General features: G+C 37.2%; 1 protein-coding gene across 2 annotated transcripts in view; it reads left to right on the top strand.

Annotated features, from left to right (window-relative positions):
* Positions 1-1,379: 1,379 nt before the first annotated feature.
* LOC123550599 (G patch domain-containing protein 1-like) overlaps positions 1,380-26,021 on the top strand; it is a 47,531-nt gene continuing 22,889 nt past the window's right edge. The window contains exons 1-10 of one of the 2 annotated variants that reach the window (XM_053545465.1): positions 1,380-1,501; positions 9,527-9,658; positions 11,231-11,319; positions 14,287-14,447; positions 18,119-18,207; positions 19,006-19,268; positions 20,060-20,189; positions 20,826-20,943; positions 21,530-21,801; positions 24,231-24,347. In XM_053545465.1, coding sequence (XP_053401440.1) covers positions 1,426-1,501; positions 9,527-9,658; positions 11,231-11,319; positions 14,287-14,447; positions 18,119-18,207; positions 19,006-19,268; positions 20,060-20,189; positions 20,826-20,943; positions 21,530-21,801; positions 24,231-24,347 — 1,447 coding nt within the window. In that variant the 5' untranslated portion in view covers positions 1,380-1,425. Of the gene's footprint in view, positions 1,502-9,526; positions 9,659-11,230; positions 11,320-11,940; positions 12,088-14,286; positions 14,448-18,118; positions 18,208-19,005; positions 19,269-20,059; positions 20,190-20,825; positions 20,944-21,529; positions 21,802-24,230; positions 24,348-26,021 lie in introns of those variants that run through there. The other variant, XM_053545466.1, reaches the window with a different exon arrangement.

Genomic DNA, 26,021 nt, shown 5'->3' with positions numbered 1-26,021 from the left:
AAAATGGTTTGTGTTCAGTGACTTGAGAACCCTTCAAATTTCACAGCACGATTAGGCTTATGAAGTAGAAAACCTTACTGTTATAGGGGTCAAACATCAAAGTCACAGGGGCCTGAACCTTGTAAACATTTTCTGCTCATTTACTTGAGAACTGCTTGATCCAGAATCTTGAAACTTGATAGCATGATTGGGTTTGTGAAGTAGATGACCCCATTAGTTTTAGGGATCAGTATATCAAAGCTCAAGGTCACAGGGGCCCGAACCTTGAAAACGTTTTCTGCTCAATAACTTGAGAACCACTTGACCTACAACCAAAGCAAGATTCACCTTATGATCTACATGAGCCCTAACGTTTTGAGGTTGGTAAGTCAAAGGTCAAGGTCACCACAACCTGAACATTGAAAACTGTTTCTGCACTGTAATTTGAGAACTATTTTAACCCAGAAACTTGAAACTTGATAGCATGATTTGGCTTATTAAGTAGATGACTTCTATTTTTGTTAGTAAGTTTAAGGTCAAGGTCACAGTGGCCAGATCTTTGAAAACAGTTTCTACTCAATACCTTGAGAACCACTATTGTTTTATGGGTCAAAAGATCAAAAGTCAAGGTCACAGGGACCTTAACATTGAAAACCATTTCTGCATGGTAACTTGAGAACACCTTAAAGCTTGGCAGCATATTTGGGCATAATTATGAAGTAGATGACCCATATTGTTTTTGGGGTCAGTAAGTCAAAGGTCAAGGTCATAAGAACCTGAACCATGAAAACATTGCCATGCAATAACTAGAGAACCACTTGATGTAGTATCTTCAAACTTGATAGCATGATTGAGCTAATGAAATAGATGACCCCCATTGTGTTTTTGAGGCCAGTAGGTCAAGTTCATAGTGATCACGGGACTGTAAGTGGGACAACCCATCAAAGGGGCAGACATGTGTGGCACTTTATCACGATTGCTTCGGTCGACCCAGCTGTAAATGGGTACCAGCAAATTGCTGGGGGTAAGGTATAATTTGTTTTAACTGTTCTTAAAATAGGGTCGCTAAAAAGCTCTACAGAGCTTATATTCATTATTTCACAAAGCGACGGTAAATAAAATTTACCTTAACCTTTACCATTACCTTAAGAGTCAATGAGAAGTTACCAGCTGATTGGATAAATAGGTTCTGTTTACAATCATAAAATTTGTGTCAAAATCAAGCAATACAACGTTTTCTGTGAAATTTGGAATATTTTTCAAGTGTCTGGCAGAATGGTTTCCTCATGTGTCTGAAATGCTGCCGTACTGAAATAATCAGATTTTAATGGTACATTTCTCAATTTTGGGGTATGTGACTGGGTCATTTTTATGGAAAAAATAGTAGCAGTGCCTGACCTTCAGTGAATTTCACACTCATGACGTGTAAATTGTATGATATGAAACATGGCGGCTCACAGCGATTCCGACGAAGAAGAAACGTTTGTAACGCTTGGTACAGCTTTAGAAATCCCAGATGATGGTAAGCTCTTGACATATTGATGACCTTAATTTAGTTAACAGTTCTGTAACATACAAATCACAAACATGCAAAGGTTATTATGATTTCCATGTTTGTCATTATATTTCGCGAGAGAATCTTGCGTATAATTTTTACAAATTTTAAGTAAGACTAGAATTTTTGAGTTAACATAGACCTACGTTAAGATAAATCTATGTCCAGTCATCACATTGTTCGTTTTGCAAGATCTAATCTTGTATGCCAAAAAAGAAGCGTCAAAATTTAGCAGTGTGGTTTTATTGTTGGCAGTGGCTAGGTGTCCGGTAACCTATGTAGCAACTGGCCTGCAAGTCTTAAGAGTTGGAAAATTGGCCTGCCAGTCTTAAGAATTGGAAAATTAAAGAATGCACTAATCAATACCCTCACCATCATCTCATACTGAAAAATGAGTTAATGCTCTTCTGTATTCTCACCTTAATGGTTTATAGTCTTGTTTCAGTTTTAATATTGCCTTTAGGCTTTTGGACAAACTTGTCTTGGGAAAAGTGGGCCTTCCAACACACCCAGGGCTCACCCTGTCAGTCGCCATTTGCAATTATTTTATTTAAATGGCGAATATTTTTTCATTTTGGCGACTTGAACTGGCGATTATTTTATTTGATAGCTGCGGTTGCTACAGCTACTGAGCTAGCGTGGAAAAATCGATAAAGCGGACTGTTTATTGCCTTTTGTATTCCAAACACGTGTCAACTATGCCAATAACATTGCCTAAGGCAGTAGAATGCAGACGACAATTAAACCGATTATAACGGGAATGCAATCTTACTCACCCAGCATTTAAGTCACATTGAACTGGCAGGCTACTTTTTGAGAACATTTGCAAACACCAACGCAAATTTTCTTCAACTCAATAGTCGGCAGACGACACTTAAACCAATTTGTATCGGCATTTTTAGCTCGACTATTCATAGAATAGTAGAGCTATTGGACTCGCCCATGCGTCTGCGTCCGCGTCCCGATTTGGTTAAGTTTTTGTATGTAAGCTGGTATCTCAGCAACCACTTATGGGAATGGATTGAAACTTCACACACTTATTCACTGTGATAAACTGACTTACATTGCACAGGTTCCATAACTCTGTTTTGCTTTTTTACAAAATTATGCCCCTTTTTTGACTTAGAAATTTTTGGTTAAGGTTTTGTATGTAAGCTGGTATCTCAGTAACCACTTGTGGGAATGGATTGAAACTTCACACACTTATTTACTGTGATAAACTGACTTACATTGCACAGGTTCCATAACTCTGTTTTGCTTTTTTTTTTACAAAATTATGCCCCTTTTTTGACTTAGAATTTTTTGGTTAAGGTTTTGTATGTAAGCTGGTATCTCAGTGCTCACTAATGGGAATGGATTGAAACTTCACACACTTGTTCACTGTCATGATCTGACATGCACAAAGCAGGTCCCATAACTTTATTTTGCTTTTTTACAAAATTATGCCCCTTTTTCAACATAGAAATTTTTGCTTTAGTTTTTGTATGTAAGCTGGTATCTCAGTATCCACTAATGAGAAAGGATTGAAACTTCACACACTAGTTCACTGTCTTGATTTGACATGCAGTGCAAAGGGTCAATAACTCAACTTCGCATTTTACAAAATTATGCCCCTTTTTCAACTTAGGAGTTTTGGGTTAAATTCTTGTATGTAAGCTGGTATCTCATTACCCACTAATTGGAATGGATTGAAACTTCATACACTAAGTCTTGTCCACTGTCATGAGCTGATAAGCACTATGCAGGTTCCATAACCCTATTTTACTTTTTTACTAAATTGGCCCCTTTTTCGACTTACATATTCATTCAAGCAACAAGGCTGTTGAATAGTCGAGTGTTGCTGTCCTCCGACAGCTCTTGTTTTTTATCTTGAAATGCAATTGTTTTAAGTGAGAAAATCTCAAAGTTTTTTGATTTTCCTTAATTTGAAAAGAATGTGAATGTACATGTTGAAATATTACAGGCCAGATATTGTTGTACCAAGATAATTTTAACATAATAAATGTCTGTTTTGCACATTAAACCCAGAAATAATCGGAAAACCCAGTCTTGTTTCTATTTTTAGTAACATGGCCGATACGGGCAAGCTAAAAAAAAATCAACAAATGAATTTGCCTGCATACTGTCATTAGCGTATGTAGAAACGTTCTAAAACACACAAAAATATTATTTATTGAAAAAAGCCTTGGAAACATGTTGACAAAAAGCTGTAATTAAATAGTGTGCCAAATATCACATATTTTCGCGACCCGATTGTTTTGTACTTTCGGGGCAATTTAAGTGCAGTTGTGGTCAAAATAATCATGGAAACACTTTTGATATATAAAAAGAAAATGTATAAACATGACTGATACTCAAAACTTTCCATTGTGTGCAACTGTGCCCATACTGTGTGTGCACGTATGGGGTTTGAGCTATTGCCCCGTCAACAATGTCAGACAGTGTCAATCACTTCAGCTGCCTTATGCAGGCTATAAATATATGTCCAGTAAATGCCTTCAGAATCCATCAGAATGTAGCATTTTAAGGTCTTATCTTTGAAAGCATTTTTTAGGCGGAGCCTCCAATATGAGGTAATTTCCCTGAATCCCCAATTCCCACACCCCTTTTGGGGCTACAGCCAAAAAAAAACTTGTTCTTTTTAATTATAAACATTACATGCGAAAGTCCACATCAGTTTTGGCTATTATTATCCCCCGCCGATGAAATCGGGAGGGGGGTATTGAAATGGCGTTGTCTGTCTGTTTGTCCGTCCGCAGCCATTTCTCAGTAACTACTTGGTAGAATTTCATGAAACTTGAAATAAACATGAACCAACATACTGCGATGATGCCCGTCAAGTTTTTTTTTTGATTGGTCAATTTCCCTCAGAGTTATTGCCCTTGATTTAATAAAAAATGTCCGTCTGCAGCTATTTCTCAGTAACTAACAGGTAGAATTTCATCAAATTTGAAATAGACATGAACCAAGATACTGTGCTGATGCCCGTCAAGTTTTTTTTTTGATAGGTCAATTTCCGTCAGAGTTATTATGTCTCCCCCAGGAGACATATTGTTTTTGCCCTGTCCTTCCGTCCCTCCGTCCGTACGTCACACTTCATTTCCGAGCAATAACTGGAGAACCATTTGACCTAGAACCTTCAAACTTCATAGGGTTGTAGGACTGCTGGAGTAGACGACCCCTATTGTTTTTGGGGTCACTCCGTGAAAGGTCAAGGTCACAGGGGTCTGAACATTGAAAACCATTTCCGATCAGTAACTAGAGAACCACTTGACCCAGAATGTTGAAACTTCATAGGATGATTGTACATGCAAAGTAGATGACCCCTAACGATTTTGGGGTCACTCTGTGAAAGGTCAAGGTCACAGGGGCCCGAACATTGAAAACCATTTCCGGTCAGTAACTTGAGAACCACTTGACCCAGAATGATGAAACTTCATAGGATGATTGGTCATGCAGAGTAGATGACCCCTAACGATTTTAGGGTCACTCTATTAAAGGTCAAGGCCACAGGGGCCTGAACATGGAAAACCATTTCCAATCAATAACTTGAGAACCTCTCGACCCAGAATGTTGAAACTTCATAGGATGATTGTTCATGCAGAGTAAATGACCCCTATTGTTTTTGGGGTCACTTCGTTAAAGGTCAAGGACACAGGGGCCTGAACATTGATAACCAGTTCCGATCAATAACTTGAGAACCACTTGACCCAGAATGTTGAAACTTCATAGGATGATTGAACATGCAGAGTAGATGACCCCTATTGATTTTGGGGTCAGTCTATTAAAGGTCAAGGTCACAGTGGCCTGTTCATGTAAAATCATTTTTTGGAAATAACTTGAGAACCACTTGACCTACAATGTTGAAACTTAATAGGATGATTGGACATGCAGAGTAGATGCCCCCTATTTATTTTGAGGTCACTTGATTAAAGGTCAAGGTCACAGGAGCCTGAACAGTGACTTGAGAACCACTAGGCCAGGAGTGTTGAAATTTAGCGGGATGACTGGACATGCCAAGTAGATGATCCCTATTGCAGCCAACCATCAGTGTCTCTTTGATTTTCGCTCCTGACCCCTATTGACTTCTTGCCTATAGGACTTTACATTGGGGGAGACATGCGCTTTTTTACAAAAGCATTTTCTAGTTGCCCTTGATTTAATGAAAAATGTCCGTCTGCAGCCATTTCTCAGTAACTAGCAGGTAGAATTTCATCAAACTTGAAACAGACATGAACCAAGATACTGGACGATGCCCTTCAAGGTTTTTTTCGATTGGTCAATTTTCCATATAGTTATTGCCCTTTAATTGTTTAAAAATCCACAGATCTGTACATAACAAACCAACCAATTGGAAGAATTTCATTAAACTTCTTTCATTCTTTTCCATGAACATTTATTATAAACATGTGATGTTGTGTACCTACACCTGGTCACCGCCTTACCTTGGTTCTTCCCCCCCCCCCTACCATTTTTTTTTTTTATTTTATTTTTTTTTTCATTTTTCATTTTCTATCAATATTTATAATCAACCCCACCCAAACAAACCATTCATTTTCTTTTAATTTGATTTTGACTAATGAAATTATTTGCTTCTTGGTAACATTCTTAACTTTTTGCTGGATATATTTTTTTGCCGTTCCTAAACTCTGACCCTTTCGGCGGGGGATTCCAATTCATCGAATTTGCTTGTTTTTTTTAAGTTCAAAAAGTGGCTTTTGTGATGCCAGGGGTCCGTCGTGCGATCCGTGGTCCGTAAATTTTTGCTAGTGGGGGCACTTAGAGGGCACAGTTTTTCATTGGGCACTTTATGGAAATGTTTCAAAATATGTTCTAATCCTCTGATGTCTTTATCAGTTTTCGATAAGGGTCCGTGCCATTCTGTAAATCTTATAGGTGGTGGCAAAAATTTTTAGGGGAAGAATCTTTGTGCCCCAAGGAGGCATATATTTTTACATGCTTCATTTGAGAATTTGGTCAATTTTGTCATCGATGGATATTTTCAATAACTTCGAATGTGGGCCAAGTGGGTGTCGCGGCAAACCTAGGTCCGTAGTCAAAAATAGGGAAACCCTTTGACTTATAGGAGGCCCTTGATGGGGTTTTCCGGTCATTCATGAATATTGGTGGTTTATCTTGATGATATTAGGTCAAGGTTCGAAACCTGGTCACGTAGGGTCAAAAGCTAGGTCATTAGTGTTAAAAATAGAACAACCTTGTGGACTTCTAGAGGCATATTCTCAATGGATCTTCATGAAAATTGGTCAGAATGTTCATCTTGATTTATATCTAGGTCAAGTTCGAAACTGGGTCCGTGGGGTTAAAAACTAGGTCAGTAGATCTAAAATAGGAAAAAACCTTATGACCTCTCTAGAGGCCATATTTTTCACGAGATCTTCATGAATATTGGTCAGAATGTTCACCTTGATGATATCTAGGTCAAGTTCGAAAATGGGTCATGTGGGGTCAAAACTAGGTCGTAGATCTAAAAATAGAAAACCTTGTGACCTCTCTAGAGGCCATATTTCTCAATGGATCTTCATGAAAATTGGTCAGAATGTTCACCTTGATGATATCTAGGTCAAGCTCGAAACTGGGTCACGTGCGGTCAAAAACTAGGTCAGTAGGTCTAAAAATAGGAAAAACCTTTTTGACCCCTCTAGAGGCCATACTTTTCATGGGATCTGTATGAAGTTGGTCTGAATGTTCATCTTGATGATATCTAGGTCAAGTTTGAAACTGGGTCAACTGCGGTCAAAAATAGGTCAGTAGGTCTAAAATTATTAAAATCTTTTGACCCCTCTAGGGCCTATTTTTCAATGGATCTTCATGGAAAATTGATCTGAATGTTCACCTTGATGATATCTAGGTCAGTTTTGAAACTGGGTCACGTGCGGTCAAAAAATAGGCCCGTAGGGATAAAGATAGAAAAACATTGTGACCTCTCTAGAGGGCCCTGTTTTTCATGAGATCTTCATGAAAATAGTGGGGAAAGTTTACCTTGATGATATCTAGATAAAGGTCAAAACAGGGTCACGTACCTTCGAAAACTAGGTCAATAGGTCAAATAATAGAAAAACCTTGTGACCTCTCTAGAGACCATATTTTTCAATGGATCTTCATGAAAATTGGTCAGAATTTTTATCTTGATAATATCTAGGTCAAGTTCAAAACTGGGTCACATGAGCTGAAAAACTAGGTCACTATGTCAAATAATAGAAAAAACGACGTCATACTCAAAACTTGGTCATGTGGGAAGAGGTGAGCGATTCAGGACCATCATGGTCCTCTTGTTTATAGTTTCAAAAGTTGGCTATTATTTCTCAGAGGCCAGTGTGAGCCCTGCAGACCACTAAGTGGATCTGTGGTAAATATTGGCTTTGGGCTAGTGGAGGCTTTTAGACAAGCAGTTTTTCGACTTAGTTGGCACTTTGACCTGTTGACAATCAACAGAAACTTTAACAAGCATATAAATGTGTCTAAATAGGACCCTTTCTGATGTCTTTATACAGTATTAAATCGTATAAGAGAGTTTGCCGTGATATCTGTAACATCTGTTTATCTGGTGGTGGGCAAAACAAATGTTTTTACATCGTTTGTGTATGGGATCTGAATTTTTATGCCCCCGAAGGGAGGCATATAGTTTTTGAACCATCTGTCTGTCTGTCTGTCAGTCTGTCCGCAGTTATCTTGTCCGGTCCATATCTTTGTCATCGATGGATGGATTTTCAAATAACTTGGCATGAATGTGTACCACAGTAAGACGACGTGTCGCGCGCAAGACCCAGGTCCGTAGCTCAAAGGTCAAGGTCACACTTAGACATTAAAGGATAGTGCATTGATGGGCGTGTCCGGTCCATATCTTTGTCATCGATGGATGGATTTTTCAAATAACTTGGCATGAATGTGTACCACAGTAAGACAACGTGTCACGCGCAAGACCCAGGTCCGTAGCTCAAAGGTCAAGGTCACACTTAGACTTTAAAGGATAGTGCATTGATGGGCGTGTCCGGTCCATATCTTTGTCATCGATGGATGGATTTTCAAATAACTTGGCATGAATGTGTACCACAGTAAGACGACGTGTCGCGCGCAAGACCCAGGTCCGTAGCTCAAAGGTCAAGGTCACACTTAGACTTTAAAGGATAGTGCATTGGTGGGCCTGTCCGGTCCATATCTTTGTCAACCATGGATGGATTTTCAAATAACTTGGCATGAATGTGTACCACAGTAATACGACGTGTCGCGCGCAAGACCCAGGTCCGTAGCTCAAAGGTCAAGGTCACAGTTAGACGTTAAAGGTCATTTTTCATGATAGTGCATTGATGGGCGTGTCCGGTCCATATCTTTGTCATTCATGCATGGATTTTAAAATAACTATGCATGAATGTGTGACACAGTAAGATGACGTGTCGTGCGCAAGACCCAGCTCCGTAGGTCAAAGGTCCTAAACTCTAACATCGGCCATATCTACTCATTCAAAGTGCCATCGGGGGCATATGTCATCCTATGGAGACAGCTCTTGTTAATAGCTTTTTCGCTCATTTATGGATTTTCAAAATTCAAAAAGTTTTGAAATGCTTACAATTTTCATATTTTCGTATTCAAATATCTTTTTTAAATGAATAACCATTTTAAATGACATATAATATTTATAGTGGCATAATGATGTTCAAAACTTTTAGAAACACTGTAAGTTTAGCGTTCATAATTAGTCCATTTTATTTCAAAATAATAATTGCTTGTTTTATAAACTTTCTTTTGATAAAAAATATTGATATAATTTGTGTTTTAAGGAAGTTTAAGCCGTTAGAAAAGCATCACTGTTTACAAAAAGCATGGATGTTCGGCTTCTGCCTACTCGATCACTGTACTCTAAAAAATGAAAATACAACTGATTTGTATACAAACATGATCTCTCGTATAGGCAAGCAAGCGTCCCTGAGCTATGACCTTTCAGTGTCCTTTAAAGAAAAATGCATTATTTTCTAGATGAACCTTTAAAGAAACCTGTTCGAGTTGAAGATATCCAAGCTACTGATAGCAAAGGAAGGCCAAGATTTCATGGAGCATTCACTGGGGGATTCTCTGCTGGTTATTTCAACTCTGTAGGATCAAAGGAAGGTAAGTAATTGACACCACAGCTATTTCAACTCTGTGGATAGATAGAAGGTAAGTGATTGCCTCCATGGCTATTTCAGCTATGCTGGATTTCTAGAGATAAGTGATTGATTCCACAGCTGTTTCAGCTGGGATTGAAGGAAAGTTTAAGTGATTGACTTAACTGCTATTTCAGTTAGGATCAGAGGAAGGTTAGTGATCCACTCAACAGCTTTTTCAGCTATGTGAGATGGAAGGAAGGTAAGTGACAGAATCTATGACTGTTTCAACTCGATGGGATCAAAGAAGGTTACCTGGTGGTTGGCTCCATGGCTGTTTCAGTTGTGTGGGAATCAAGGAAGCTAAGTGATTGACTCCACAGCTGTTTCATTTTTTTGGGATAGATGGATGGTAAATGATTGACTCCACTGTTGGATCAAAGGAAGGTAAGTGTTTGACTACATGGCTATTTCAAATTTGTTGGATAGAAAGTAAATGGCAGCTATTTTAAATGTTGGATCAAAGGAAGGTAAGTGATTGCCTCCTAAGCTCTTTCAGTCTGTGGGATCACTGGAGGTTAGTGATTGACTCCCCCTCATCGATGTGAGTTCGAGCTTCACTTGGGGCGTTGTACTCTTCATATGAGGAAGCCATCCAGCTGGCTTACAGAAGGTCGGGTGGTTCTACCCAGGTGCCCGCTCATGATGAAATAATGCACGGAGGGACACCTGGGGTCTTGCCCCACAATCAAAGCTGAGAGTCGCCATATGACCTATAACTGTGTTGGTGAGACATTAAACCCAACAAAACCAAAACAAAATGAGGGAGGTAAGTGATTGATTTTACTTTTAAAAAGTAAATCACTAAGTGATTGATTTTACTTTAAAATAGTAAATCACGAGAACCTCTTTTTTTTAAAAGAGATATGTAAAATTCCCTTTTTGAGGAAAGTTAAACCAGAATTCTGTTGGGAGAGATGCAAGTGCAAGTTATGGTTGTTTGTTATGCACCACATGAATAAATTATGCTATTATTTAATCTATAGGAAAAATAACTTTAACACAAATGTCTAATTCTACTGTAATGGATGTATCATAAAAATGGAGGGGAAGTGGAATGCACACCAGTACACTTGACTGTTTATAGCTTTATTTAATCCTACTTAGTTTCACACAACGTTAACCCTGCATCAGGGGCCAAATGTCACTTCTTGTTATAAAAATACATTTATGATGCTAAAAATAGATTTGTGTGATGAAAATAGATACCTTTGTTTTAAATGGACAAATTTGTTATTGTGTTTACTACCTCAAAAGTTTCAAATGTAAGTGATTTATAGGTTATATAATGATTCTGGCAATGAGAAAATATTGAACCACTAGCAATAACTGTTCCTGTTGTCCCTGAATTAATTTGTCAGTATTTGCCTGGTTACAGTATGTAGTGTTGAATGAATGTACTTAAATTAATTTGTCAGTAGTTGCCTGGTTAAAGTATGTAGTGTTGATTGAATGTACTTAAGATATGTTTCAAAAGTGTAAAAAGAGTTACCTGTACAGATTATACTAATTTTATTATTTTGATATGAAATTTCAGGATGGACACCATCAACATTTGTTTCGTCAAGAGATAGACAGCCAGAGGAAAAATATGGACAGAGACCTGAAGACTTTATGGATGAAGATGTATGATTCATGTTCATTATTAATTTGTGCATTTCAGTATTTTACCTAGACTGTTTTCACTGCATGATTTGGTGTCAGTGGAAATACACCAGGTGTATTCTAAAAAAACAGAACAATACTGTGATATTTTATGGCTATTTTAATGAAGATTTACTCATTTCCCAATAACATGTAAAGTGGCTTAATAGTTATCTGTTACTTGCAAACATGTTAGTGATGGTACAAAATCTGCTTCTTGCAGACATGTTGGTACTGGTACAGAATTTATTACTTGCACAGTGACAGGGAAAGAATTTTTGTCTATGGGACAATGTCTCGTCTTAATAAAAAAGTTATGAGACATTTGAAAATTTTATGTGACATTCGGAAATTTCTATGAGACAGTTGCAACTTGTGTTCTAGGAATCAGTATCTTTGCAGATTAAAGTACCTCTTACATGTGATAGTAACTTAACACTGTGACAGCTTCACAGCTTTATTTTCAATCATTTATGAATTTCAAAACAATGGCAAATAAAGTAACATTTAATACTTTTCAGACTTGAGTGTACGTCATTTAAAAAACCAACACAAAGAACCTTACACCTAACCATAATACTGTTTTTATACACTTTAAAACAGCTTTATCTTCTAAAGAGTGTGATTGCTGGACTGCCTGCTGAAATTCAATAGCAAGTTTTGGTGCCTCAGTTGCATTAACATGGTCAGAGGGAGCTTCATGTCTCGTCATTGATCATGATTGATGTGGTTTTATACATAGAGCAACCAGTTAAGATAAGATAAGATAATATTTATTTAACGTCGGTTATATATAAAAGTTACAAAATAAGCTTGAAGCTTATATCCGACATAAAATTTTTTTCTTCTTGTTATCAACACATGGTTTACTATATAAAACACCATCAGATTCATATAGCCAAGGCCAGAGTTTAAACCAATTAGACTGAATTTTTCTAATGTGTTTTTAAGTAGATGCAGTTGTTTCAGGCTCTGACTGACTAGACTTTTCTTGATCAACCTCGGTAGGCTCGGTCTCGGATAATGTCATTTTTCGGTGCCTCGTTATTGTTGACATCCTTTTGCATAAAATTAAATGGTAACTTCTGTTGACCTTTAATGGGCCACAATTTTTCTTTCTGGAGGTCATGCTTGAAAACTTACATAAAAACGAAGACTAGAAAGAAATATTTTTCCCAAAACAAACATTTCTTATACGGAAGCGCTTTCACTACGCTCACAAGTTACGTCCCTTTACATCAGATTCGTACTCAAAAATATTCGAAATTTCGTCCTTTCGCGTTTTTATGCGACGCAGGGCGCACCAGCGCTTAAACTCGTGAGACATTTTTCATTTTTATGTGACTATGGCGCATGGCGCATGGGTTTCCCAGTCACTGCTTGCAGACATGTTGGTACTGGTACAGAACCTGTTATTTGTAGAAATGATAGTACTGGTACAGAATCTGTTACTTGCAGAGATGTTGGTATTGGTACAGAATTTATAACTTGCAGACATGTTAGTACTGGTACAGAACCTGTTATTTGTAGAAATGATAGTACTGGTACAGAATCTGCTTCTTGCAGACATGTTGGTACTGGTACAGAATTTATTACTTGCAGACATGTTAGTACTGGTACAGAACCTGTTATTTGTAGAAATGATAGTACTGGTACAGAATCTGTTACTTGCACAGATGTTAATACTATTAGAGAATCTTTTACTTATAGACATGTTATAATTGGGACAGAATCTGTTACTTGCAGACATGATATTTCTGGTTCAGAATCTATTACTTGCAGACATGTTATTACTGGTACAGAATGTGTTACTTGCAGACATGTAAGTCCTGATACAGACTTTGTTACTTGTAGACATGTAAGTGCTTGTACAGAATTTGGTACTTGCATACATGTAAAGGCTGGTGCAGAATTGGTAAAATGCATACAAGTAAATACTTTTACAGAATTTGGTACTTGTAGATATTTAAGTGCTGGTACAGAACTTGTTACTTGCATACATGTAAATGCTGGTACAGAATCTGTTACTTGCAGACATAAAAGTCCTGATTCAGACTTTGGTACTTGTAGACATGTAAGTGCTGGTACAGAATTTATTACTTGCATACATGTAAATGCTGGTACCGAAGTACCGAATTTGTTACTTGCATACATGTAAATGCTGGTACAGAATCTGTTACTTGCATACATGTAAATGCTGGTACAGAATCTGTTACTTGCAGACATGTAAGTCCTGATACAGACTTTGTAACTTGTAGACATGTAAATGCTGGTACAGAATTTATTACTTGCATACATGTAAATGCTGGTACAGAATTTGTTACTTGCATACATGTAAATGCTGGTACAGAATCTGTTACTTGCATACATGTAAATGCTGGTACAGAATCTGTTACTTGAAGACATGTTAGTCCTGATACAGAGTTTGTAACTTGTAGACAGGTAAGTTCTGGTACAGAATTTGTTACTTGCATACATGTTAATGCTGGTACAGAATTTCTTACTTGCATACATGTAAATGCTGGTACAGAATTTGTTACTTGCATACATGTAAATGCTGGTATAGAATTTGGTGCTTGCATACATGTGAATGCTGGTACAGAATCTGTTACTTGTAGACATGTAAGTTCTGGTACAGAATTTGGTACTTGCATACATGTAAATGCTGGTACAGAATTTGTTACATGCATACATGTAAATGCTGGTACAGAATTTGTTACTTGCATACATGTAAATGCTGGTACAGAATTTGTTACTTGGAGGCATGCTAGAACAGGTACAGAATAGAGTAACAATTGATAACTAACATCTTTTAGATGTATCTAAAATACTGTTGAAAACTGATGTTATAGTTGCCTAAAAATCACAATACTGCTGTAGTTTAGTTTTGTGAGGAAAGATGCTTTTTTATAAAAAACAATGAATATTTAATTGCTATTGCGTTTTAAGGATATGGGGGAGTACGGTATAGCACCAAGAAAATATGTGACTGGCTCACAGTTTACATCAGAAGAGAGGAAGAAGAGACGACTGGTTGAGGCCCAGAGAGCCACTTCAGATTCTATAATACCTGGAGAATCTGCACTCCTCAATTTAATTGTACCAGAAAGGTGAGTGCTTTATGAATGTTTACAGATTTTTTTTTCCTGCTGGACCTTCATTAGGTCCTTGAAATCATTTTTAGCTCGACTATACGAAGTATGGAGAGCTGTCCTACTCGACCGTCGGCGTCCTTCCACGTCTGCACCTTGGTTAAAGTTTTGATGCACTTTCTCTTTATCTCCATAATTACTTGATGGATTTGTTTCAAACTTAAAATAGTTATTCCTCATCATCACCCACATTATATGGCAGAAGGACCATAACTCTAACACCAATATTTTATGAATTATCCCCTCTTTTTACTTAGAATTTCAGGTTAAAGTTTTGATGCACTTTCACTCTATCTCAGTTATTACTAAATGGATTTGATTCAAACTGAAAGTAGTTGTACTACATCATCTCCCACATCATATGACACAAGGTCTATGACTCTGGTATCACTATTTAATGAATTATCACCCCTTTTACTTAGAATTTCAGGTTAAAGTTTTGATGCACTTTCACTTTATCTCAGTTATTACTAAATGGATTTGATTCAAACTTAAAGTATTGTTCAACATCACAGTGTTTCAGATTAGCGGTCCCCCAATGCGACTAAAAATCGGACTGTTCGAGTAAAAATGCCCGCGCATCTGACTGCATTTAAATGCCACCTTATCCTGTTCCAAGTACCCGGGAATCCGTTTCAGACCATTCTGCGTTTTTCTATTTCAAAATGTTCCGACATGAAGTTTTTACAATTCACGGTGTATTATAACTGCGACATAATCACATCAGAATCTCCAAATTTTGCATCGATTTGAATAATTTTTATACTTTCAGTGACCGAACGATACATGTCGGTGTTTGAAATATATTTTGTATCGCATCCATTGTGGAAACAAAGCGAGTCAGTTATTGCAAAGAGCTATAAAAATAAATGTATTTTATACTTCTTTGATTATTGTCACATTAATATTTTAATTCGGGAAGGACTGTGAATAACATCACAATTGAGTCCAGTTACTGTCCTGCAAACATAATCCAATTATCTAATTTGCTGGGAATGCAAAAAGCATAAGTGAGCCGCGTGTTATGAAAATAAATTGGTCAATACACTTAGCACATAAATCAAAGGCATGTTTGTCGCGTGATTACGTAAACAATACTAACTTAATCGACCATGCGGTTATTGGAAAACAATGATCTCTGATTGGTCGAGAGCGCAAAGCAGCCACCGCAAACTCCGCCTTTGATTGACAGGCGAAATATCTTCTGACAGGCTAGTTCTTTTGTGTAATTGGTAAGCTACGCGTTTGACAACTTTTTTATGCGTCCCTGGGAATCGCAATTGGAATAATTTGATGTCCTTTTCAAAAAAGTATGTGTACAATTACACAAAATTAATCAGCGATATAATGACCTTTTTGTGTCTATTCGCCGTAAAACCCAACTAACTCACTCACTCACTGATACCGATGTCATGGCCGCACCCATGTAACGAGTTTTACGATGTAAAACGAGCAGTTTTCAGTTGTTTATTATATTAAGATGTAGCGTTTTATTCAAGGTGTTTCCAAACCTCTATCAAAGCAGTGCCTGCCTGTGGGAAGTTATTTGCACAGGCTATTACCAGTTATATGATGTGTTCATAAAGAGCTTTTTCACTAGAGCTTATTAGTGACCTATTGATATTTACACACGATACCTAAGGCTAACAGTTGTTGTGTTCATGAAGTTAACTTAGAAGAGACTGTCTCCAACTTTACTACTGTATGTTCTTGAAAAAAATAAATTTCATTTTCAGATTCTTTACCTTTTATATAACTTTAAAAAATAAGAGTGCTGATTTTCATTTTATATAGCATAATAAAATTCCTTGTCTTCAAAGACCCTTCAGGAATTATGCAATGGTGGTTTGTCCGGCTTACTAGTATATGTGTCATTATTGTAATAAATTCAGTATTTATTCTCCTAATGATACCTTATACTTGCACCAATTTTTCATGAATTATGCCCCCTTTTTACTTAGAATTTAAAGTTAATTTTGATGCATTTTCACTATATCTCAGTTGTTACTGAATAGATTTGATTCAAACTGGAAGTAGTTGTTCCACATCATCACCCACATCATATGACACAAGGTGCATCACTCTTGCACCAATTTTTCATGAATTATGCCCCCTTTTTGCTTAGAATTTAAAGTTAATTTTGATGCATTTTCACTATTTCTCCGTTGTTACTGAATAGATTTGATTCAAACTGGAAGTAGTTGTTCCACATCATCACCCACATCATATGACACAAGGTACATAACTCTTGCACCAATTTTTCATGAATTATGCCCCCTTTTTACTTAGAATTTAAAGTTAATTTTGATGCATTTTCACTATATCTCAGTTGTTACTGAATAGATTTGATTCAGACTGGAAGTAGTTGTTCCACATCATCACCCACATCATATGACACAAGGTACATAACTCTTGCACCAATTTTTCATGAATTATGCCCCCTTTTTGCTTAGAATTTAAAGTTAATTTTGATGCATTTTCACTATATCTCAGTTGTTACTGGATAGATTTGATTCAAACTGGAAGTAGTTGTTCCACATCATCACCCACATCATATGACACAAGGTGCATAACTCTTGCACCAATATTTTATGAATTAATGCCCCCATTTTGCTTAGAATAATGCTTATTTAGTGTTTTGATACACTTTATCTTTGGGGGCCTCCGTGGCCGAGTGGTTAAGGTCGCTGACTTCAAATCACTTGCCTCTCATCGATGTGGGTTCGAGCCTCACTCGGGGCGTTGAATTCTTCATGTGAGGAAGCCATCCAGCTGGCTTACGGAAGGTCGGTGGTTCTACCCAGGTGCCCGCTCATGATGAAATAATGCACGGAGGGGCACCTGGGGTCTTCCTCCACCATTAAAGCTGGAAAGTCGCCATATGACCTATCCATGTGTCGGTGCGACGTTAAATCCAACAAAACAAAACAAACAAACACTTTATCTTTATCTCTTTTATTACTTAATATTTTTGACACAGACTCAAGCTATGGCAATATCTTCATCCACAATTGGAGTCATTAAACACTCCAGTGACAGCTCCAGCTTCCTCAGATGTGCCCAGTTTCAATATCCAGCATCAAAATAGTCGAGCGCGCTGTCTCCTGTGACAGCCTCTTGTTGATCAACCTTGTTGAATTTTGTTGTAGGGTCAGATATGTTAAAATCAGACTTGTTCAAGTTTTTGAGTCAAATTTTTGTCAGTTAAGTCAGTTCAGTAAGCATTGTGAAAAAATAGATATTCTACACTTTTTTCCATTTGAAAGTGTTATTCCATGTAAAGGGTGACGAAACAGCATTTATATAGCCTAGGAAATATTGTAATTGCACGAGAAAGCTTCTATCAAAAAAGTTTATATATTTTGAGAAAGAAAATTGATAAACTGTCTTAACCCTTATCCTGCTAAATTTCTATAATGAACTTGTCATCTTTCGATTAAGACAGTACCATTAACTGTTAAAAGGTGTGCTTAACAATAAGATACTGACTGAATGGTAAACAGTGCAGATCATGATCTGACTACAGGGATGTGCAGGCCGATCATGATCTGCACTGGTTGCAAATGCAGAATCAATTGTGTCCAGCATGATAAGGGTTAATAGAGGCAGCTATAATACTGTTTGTTTAGGATAACGATTGGTGTTAAATTACTGCGCAAGATGGGATGGAAGGAAGGACAGGGTGTTGGACCAAGACTCAGTCGAAAACAGAAAAAAAGTAAGCACACCAGATTTTAACATTTGGAATTTCTTGGCAATATAGCGAAGATGTTCTGTATTTTTTCCATACTGAATGTGCAGAGGAAACTTTTGATAATGAAAAACAAACTGAAGTGTTTCCAGATAAATTAACTGTTTGAGGTATGGCAGTGGTCATTGCAAAGAAATACTGTGCTCTGAGTTCATGAAGGTTCTGAGATTGTTCTAGATTCTTGTTTGTATTTGATAAATAGATTGTACCAAAACAAGATTCAATATTTTATCTATATATTTTCTAAAATGTTGAATTTTTGTGATTGCTATATACGGGATTTGATTTATGGTTGTTCCATGCCTTCCAGCTCCAACGGTGATGACTTTGATGATGAATCTTTTTTCTCTGATATGACCTTTTCCCCCTATTTTACAGAATCTAGAAGGAAAGCGTATGGTTGTTCCTCTCAGCCTAGACAGTGATGATTGTTTAGATGATAAAACTGTCCTCTTCTACATGACCTTTTCTCCTTTCTGTTACAGAAAATGAACAGAAATTATTACATTCTTTCACTTGTAGTGCATGCAGATGTGACTACCTAAGGGAAACATAAATTACTGCATGAATCTACTAAATCTAGTTCTTTGTACATCATTTACGGAACAAGAGTTACCTGTCAGACCAGGATGTGAGATGAAGTTTACCCGCTCTGGTTAAAACACTGGAAATTCCTGTCAGATATGCGAGGAAAAGTTGTTCAGTACCTTCCAGTTCCAGAATTGTTTACCTCTCTGACTTCAACTTTTCTCCTTTCTGTTACAGAATCCGGACAGAAAGTGTATGGTTGTTCCATGCCTCCAAGCCCAGACAGTGATGATGGTTTAGATGATGAATCTGTCCTGTCTGATGTTACCTATGCTCCAAGAGACTGTGCTCAGATACTTCTGTCAGCAAAGGACAACACACACGGTCTTGGGTACCGAGGTCTTGATCCCAGAAAAGCTCTACCGTCTTCACATATTAATCTGTTTGAAGCTCCGAGGGTAACAAAAGGCGGCTCCAGTAGGAAAGGTATTCGAGGACAGGTACCGTGTCACTCTTTTACATTATCGAAATTATACAGTAGTGTGTTGATATATGAGCCGTGCCATGGGAAAACCAACATAGTGGGTATGCGACCAGCATGGATCCAGACCAGCCTGCGCATCCGCGCAGTCTGGTCAGGCTCCATGCTGTTCGCTAACAGTTTTTCCAATTCCAATAGGCTTTAAAAGCGAACAGCATGGATCCTGACCAGACTGCGCGGATGCGCAGGCTGGTCTGGATCCATGCTGGTCGCACACCCACTATGTTGGTTTTCCCATGGCACGGCTCATATTGTTTTCACAGTTATCATGAGCTGGTGCTAGAGGGATTGGTCTATGGACTGAAGTAGAAGTCGTTGGAGGCCTTTGTACAAGGTCTTGGTGTAGGTGCACTGAAAGATAATGATGAATATATATATGCTCTTGACAGAATGTCTGACTTTGATATAATGATACATATTATGGGAATTTAGTGCAGGCGCTTAAGAGCATGAGGATGCCGTCAACAGCATTTCTATGTGTTACAGGGATTTGTTGTATGTACACTGGAGAATTATGAAGAAATATATGCTTTTGACAGCATGTCTTTGTTTTGTTTCATGTTACAAGATTTAGTTTTGGTACTTAAAAGATTTAAGGATGCTGTCTACAGCAATTCTAACTGTGATACAAAATTTTTCATGGATTTCACGTAGGAGCTTTTGATTATGACAAAGATACATTTACTGTTGACAGCATAAAACCTGTTACAGAAAATGTAGATCGAACAGGAACTTCGTTATGTATTACAGGGATTTGGTGTAGGAGCTCTGGAGGAGGATGATGATGATATATATGCTGTTGACAGCATGTCTAACTATGATATGACAATGGGAGGAGAAGAGGATGATAAATTTGGCTGGACTGGACCTTCTGGCAAACGTATGTCTCATTTATAGGTCTGATTGTTAAAACCTGTCTAATGTGATAGAATGTCTAGAGATTTAAGTAAGATTTATGCTTAGAAAGTTTGCTCCAAGTGCACTGGCATACCTCGATAGAAAAGAAAGAGTGTAACTCTATGATTGGCAGATTCGCAGATGATGTGTAAGTTATTTGTGACACTTTTATGAAAGACATCCCTAAACGATTACATCCTACACTTTAGATTGGTAGAAGTCAGTAGTTATGTACTGGTACAAAATCTAGGGACACCGGTTAATTTAACTACAAGTTGTCACATAACTGATTCTGTTGAAAACCAAGTCTTAAAAACTCAAGCACACAAACAAAAGATTGATGGGATGAGGTCTAGTACCGAATGAAAAGTGCATGCTGTGTGATAGTACTGTAAAATCATTTAATTTCGTGGGCATGAAATTTCGTGGTTTTGGTCAAAACAGCAATTTCATGGGGATATAAATTCGTGGATAATGTATAGGAATTTTACTTGTTCGTTGATATTAAATTTCGCGGATTGACTCAACCACAAAATCCACGAAAATTAGTCCCCCACGAATATTAAAGATTTCACAGTATGTTATGTTAGATATGCCATGCCTATATTTTGTTTTGTAGGTCAAACCGAGACTCCAGTAGGTTATGTGGGTAAAATGTTGGATGGTTTTACATTGTCTGCTAAGAAACTTGTACAAAAGAAAGATTTTCCCCCACCAAAACTTCCCAGGGATTTCAGGTAGTGTACATTGTTTCTGCTGAACAGATAGCCAGTATAGTTAAGAACTAACAATGAGAGGTCAGGAGTCTTAACTGCTGGTCGCATGTTTCCTCCATCTTTGATATGTTTTGGGAAGGTGTCTGTCATTTATAGATAAAGGTCATAGGAAATTTGAAGTTAAATTTTAAGGAATCCTTTTGGAATGTTTTGCATCATTTAAGCCAGACAGAAGTTCATTTCTGGAACAAATGCTGGACACATTTCAGTTTTCCTGCACATTTACAATGGTTTTCTCTTTTTCTGCATTTCCTGTATTTTTAGATATTTTTCAACTTCCTGTCAAAGTTAATTGTTGTTTCAGTCAGGCTGAAACATGATACATAAATTGTTTTTTCAACATGACATTAAACCAACAGATTAAACTGGGCTGATAAAAATAAGTTTGGAGACCAGTCTAGAATACTCTAGCATCTGATTGGCTGCTTTTGAGCGTAAATGGGTGTTTTACTAATGTCAAATTTGTTTTTTTAAGACTGTTGTCTAAGCTCATTATTAGTCAAACAAATTGGAAAGTTTTAATTTTAAATAAACATTTTGTTTACAGACCGGTACACAGCTTTACAAAGCAGGAAGACTCGGGGAACATTCTTTCAACACAGTCTAGTGCAGGTGTTGATTACAGACAGTTTCTTAAACCAGCAGACGCCACTCAGAGCACATTGGCTGGTTCCTCACAACACACTATTGGTTTCTCACAACAAATTGCTGGTCCCTCTCGACAAACTGCTGGTTCTAGTACACAGTCAAGGGAAGATAGAAACAAATATAAGGATGCCTCAGCAAGGAGTCTAGCACTTGGAGAGAAAGCTTTTGTTGGTAGGTGAAACAAAACACTGTGATTAATTCAATCTGTTTCATAATGTCATTAAAGGGAGAGTTTATGACTGCAGGATATGGGTCTCTTTAGTGTGTTCTTGCAAAACAGGTTTGTCTTCCTTGATATCCAAGATCTTTTGTTGTTTAAGGTACCGTAGATACCCATGTATAATGCACAGTTTTTTAGCTTGACTATTCGAAGAATAGGGGAGCTATCCTACTCACCCCGGCATCAGCGTGAGCGTGAGCGTCACACAAATGTTAAAGTTTGCGTACCACCCCAAATATTTTCAAAGTCCATTGAGATATTGCTTTCTTTTTTTGCATACTTGTTTACCGTCATGACCCCAGTCTGTAAAAAGGAGGAGGCAACTCTATCAAGCATTTTGACTGAATTATGGCCCCTTTTCTACTTAGAATAAATGTTAAAGTTTGTGTACCACCCCAAATATTTTCTAAGTCCATTGAGATATTGCTTTCATATTTTGCATATTTGTTAACCATCATGACCCCAGTCTGTAAAAAGGAGGATGCAACTCTGTCAAGCATTTTGACTGAATTATGGCCCCTTTTCGACTTAGAACAAATGTTAAAGTTTGTGTACCACCCCAAATATTTTCAAAGTCCATTGAGATATTGCTTTCATATTTTGCATACTTGTTTACCATCATGACCCCAGTCTGTAAAAAGGAGGAGGCAACTCTATCAAGCATTTTGACTGAATTATGGCCCCTTTTCGATCTAGAATAAATGTTAAAGTTTGCGTACCACCCCAAATATTTTCAAAGTCCATTGAGATATTGCTTTCATATTTTGCATACTTGTTTACCATCATGACCTCAGTCTGTAAAAAGGAGAAGGCAACTCTATCAAGCATTTTGACTTAATTATGGCCCCTTTTCGACTTAGAATATGCTTATTGTAATGTTAAAGTTTTACTCATTGCTTATATTATACTATCAAGCACTGAGAATAGTCGAGCGCGCTGTCCACTGACAGCTGTTGTTTACACCGGGACCACTTGTGAATCCTGGGTGCGCATTATACACAGGTTTAGACGATTTTCCAACTTCAAAACAAGTTTGTTTACGGTTTTGGCCATTTTGGTAAAGGGAATATACTCTTCACGCTTACTGTCTAAGCTAAAATCTAAGATTTCCATTACGTTCCGTAAAAGATCAAGTGGTTAATTTTTCTTTCAAACAAAATTAATTTCATATAAATTTAATAGTATTTTGATGAAAGAAATATAAAAAAATTACAAATATTATGATACTAATTAAAGATCAAGTGTTATCTTTAACCGAGATCAAACTGTAAACAACAAAATTGACATAAGGTGACATGCTAATTGCTGATAATTACTGACCATTTGATCGTAACAAAAAGACAATCACAGCTTTTGTTATCGGTTTGAATTGAAAAGCTCAAGTCATTTCGAAAAATACCATTCCAAAATATTGAAACAATTGCTTTCTATTTATTCAAAATATTTAATAAAAAAAAGAAAGAACAAACATAACGAGATTTTATAAGTTTCATTTTCGAGAAAACAAAAATCGATAGTACTGTGAGACCGATGCTGGTCTCTGCTGCGGAGGTAAAATTTATTACCGGTGTCGATGTAAACTCTACTTTCATTTTCCATCCACCTCAGATATGACCAAAAATGTTTTTTCCCCAGAATCTTGGGATTAAATTGGGGGTGCCCATTATACATGGAAACGCATTATACATGGGTATCTACGGTATTCTTGAAGCCCTGTACTTCTGCCTTACAGTAGCAAGTTATAAGCTACTTGCAGTACACAATGTAAATAGGTAAATCTGTGTAACATGGTTTTGCAAACCTACCTGTTATATATTTGGAATACTGTTGAATGACTTCAGACAGGTTTTGATCTAAAAAAAAAAAAAAAAGGCATTACACTGATATATAGCTGATCTATTTAGGAAAACTTGCATTAAATAGACAGCATTTATACTTTGAAATCATAACTAATGGTGGTGATAGATTTTCTTGGATTTCACTTCTACTTAATCCACTAAACAAATGGAAGTCACATATATTTTATCTTCAAAAGAAGTTAAACTATTAATTATATTTGTATGCCCATTTTAGAATTTGAACATTTTTATATTAAGTAAAATTGATGTCATTTAATTTAACTGTTAAAACTCGGTACGGTATCTTGAATTCCAAGGGAACAAGGGTTTTACTTTGAAAAACCGAAATTCAACTTAAAAGGATATTTTGTGCACTTGTTTTTGGGCCAGGACTTGAAAATGTCTTCAAGACAGTCGGAATTTTGAGATAAGCGAGTTCGAGATATCGAGTTTCAACTGTATTTTTAAGTCCACAAATACGTGATAGATGTATTTCTGTCTTTATATAGGTTTACCCAAGGTGAAAGATTGCTCTTTTTCAGGTTCAGTGTTCGACCTTATCCCACAAGAGGACAAAAATAAGATGGAGAAAGTTAAACAGGGAACCAGTCAAGTGTCGGGACCATCTACATCCACAGCTCTGGTTCCCAGCAGTACTGGTATTAAATTTCTAACTTTTTTATTCAAGATTTTGTTGGCAGTGCAGTTAAACTAAACAAGAGGACCATGATGGTCCTGAATCGCACACCTCTTCCCACATGATCCAGTTTTGAGTATGACGTCGTTTTTTCTATTATTTGACATAGTGACCTAGTTTTTGAGCTCATGTGACCCAGTTTTGAATTGACCTAGATATTATCAAGATAAAAATTCTGACCAATTTTCATGAAGATCCATTGAAAAATATGGTCTCTAGAGAGGTCACAAGGTTTTTCTATTATTTGACCTATTGACCTAGTTTTTTAAGGCACGTGACCCAGTTTCAAACTTGACCTAGATATCATCAAGGTGAACATTCTGACCAATTTTCATGAAGATCCATTCAAGGGTATGGCCTCTAGAGAGGTCACAAGGTTTTTCTATTTCAAGACCTACTGACCTAGTATTTGATCGCAGTTGACCCAGTTTCAAACTTGACCTAGATATCATCAAGATAAACATTCAGACCAACTTTCATACAGATCCCATGAAAAATATGGCCTCTAGAGAGGTCACAACGTTTTTTGATTATTTGACCTACTGACCTACTTTTTGATGGCACGTGACCCAGTTTCGAACTTGACCTAGATATCATCAAGATGACCATTCTGACCAATTTTTATGGAGATCCATTCACAAGTATGGCCTCTAGAGAGGTCACAAGGTTTTTCTATTTTTAGACCGACTAACCTAGTTTTTGACCGCACATGACCCTGTTTCGAACTTGACCTAGATATCATCAAGGTGAACATTCAGACCAACTTTCATGAAGATCCATTGAAAAATATGGCCTTTAGAGAGGTCACAAGGTTTTTCTATTATTTGACCTACTGGCCTAGTTTTTGATGGCACGTGACCCACTTTCAAACTTGACCTAGATATCATCAAGATGAACATTCAGACCAACTTTCATACAGATCCCATGGAAAATATGGCCTCTAGAGAGGTCACAATGTTTTTCTATTATTTGACCTACTGACCTAGTTTTTGATGGCACATGACCCACTTTCGAACTTGACTTAGATATCATCAAGGTGAACATTCAGACCAATTCTCATGAAGATTTCATGAAATATATGGCCATTAGAGAGGTCACAAGGTTTTTCTATTTTCAGACCTACTGACCTAGTTTTTGACCGCACGTGACCCAGTTTCGAACTTGACCTAGATATCATCAAGATGAACATTCAGACCAACTTTCATACAGATCCCATGAAAAATATGGCCTTTAGAGAGGTCACAAGGTTTTTCTATTATTTGACCTACTGACCTAGTTTTTGATGGCACGTGACCTAGTTTCGAACTTGACCTAGATATCATCAAGGTGAACATTCTGACCAATTTTCATGAAGATCTTGTGAAATATATGGCCACTAGAAAGGTCACAAGGTTTTTCTATTTTTAGACATACTGACCTAGTTTTTGACTGCACGTGACCCAGTTTTGAACTTGACCTAGATAGCATCAAGATGAACATTCAGACCAACTTTCATACAGATCCCATGAAAAATATGGCCTTTAGAGAGGTCACAAGGTTTTTCAATTATTTGACCTACTGACCTAGTTTTTGATGGCACGTGACCCAGTTTCGAACTTGACCTAGATATCATCAAGGTGAACGTTCTGACCAATTT

Source organism: Mercenaria mercenaria, chromosome 6 (assembly GCF_021730395.1).
Source record: "Mercenaria mercenaria strain notata chromosome 6, MADL_Memer_1, whole genome shotgun sequence".
NCBI lineage: Eukaryota > Metazoa > Mollusca > Bivalvia > Venerida > Veneridae > Mercenaria > Mercenaria mercenaria.
This window is presented reverse-complemented; position numbering and strand designations above follow the sequence as displayed.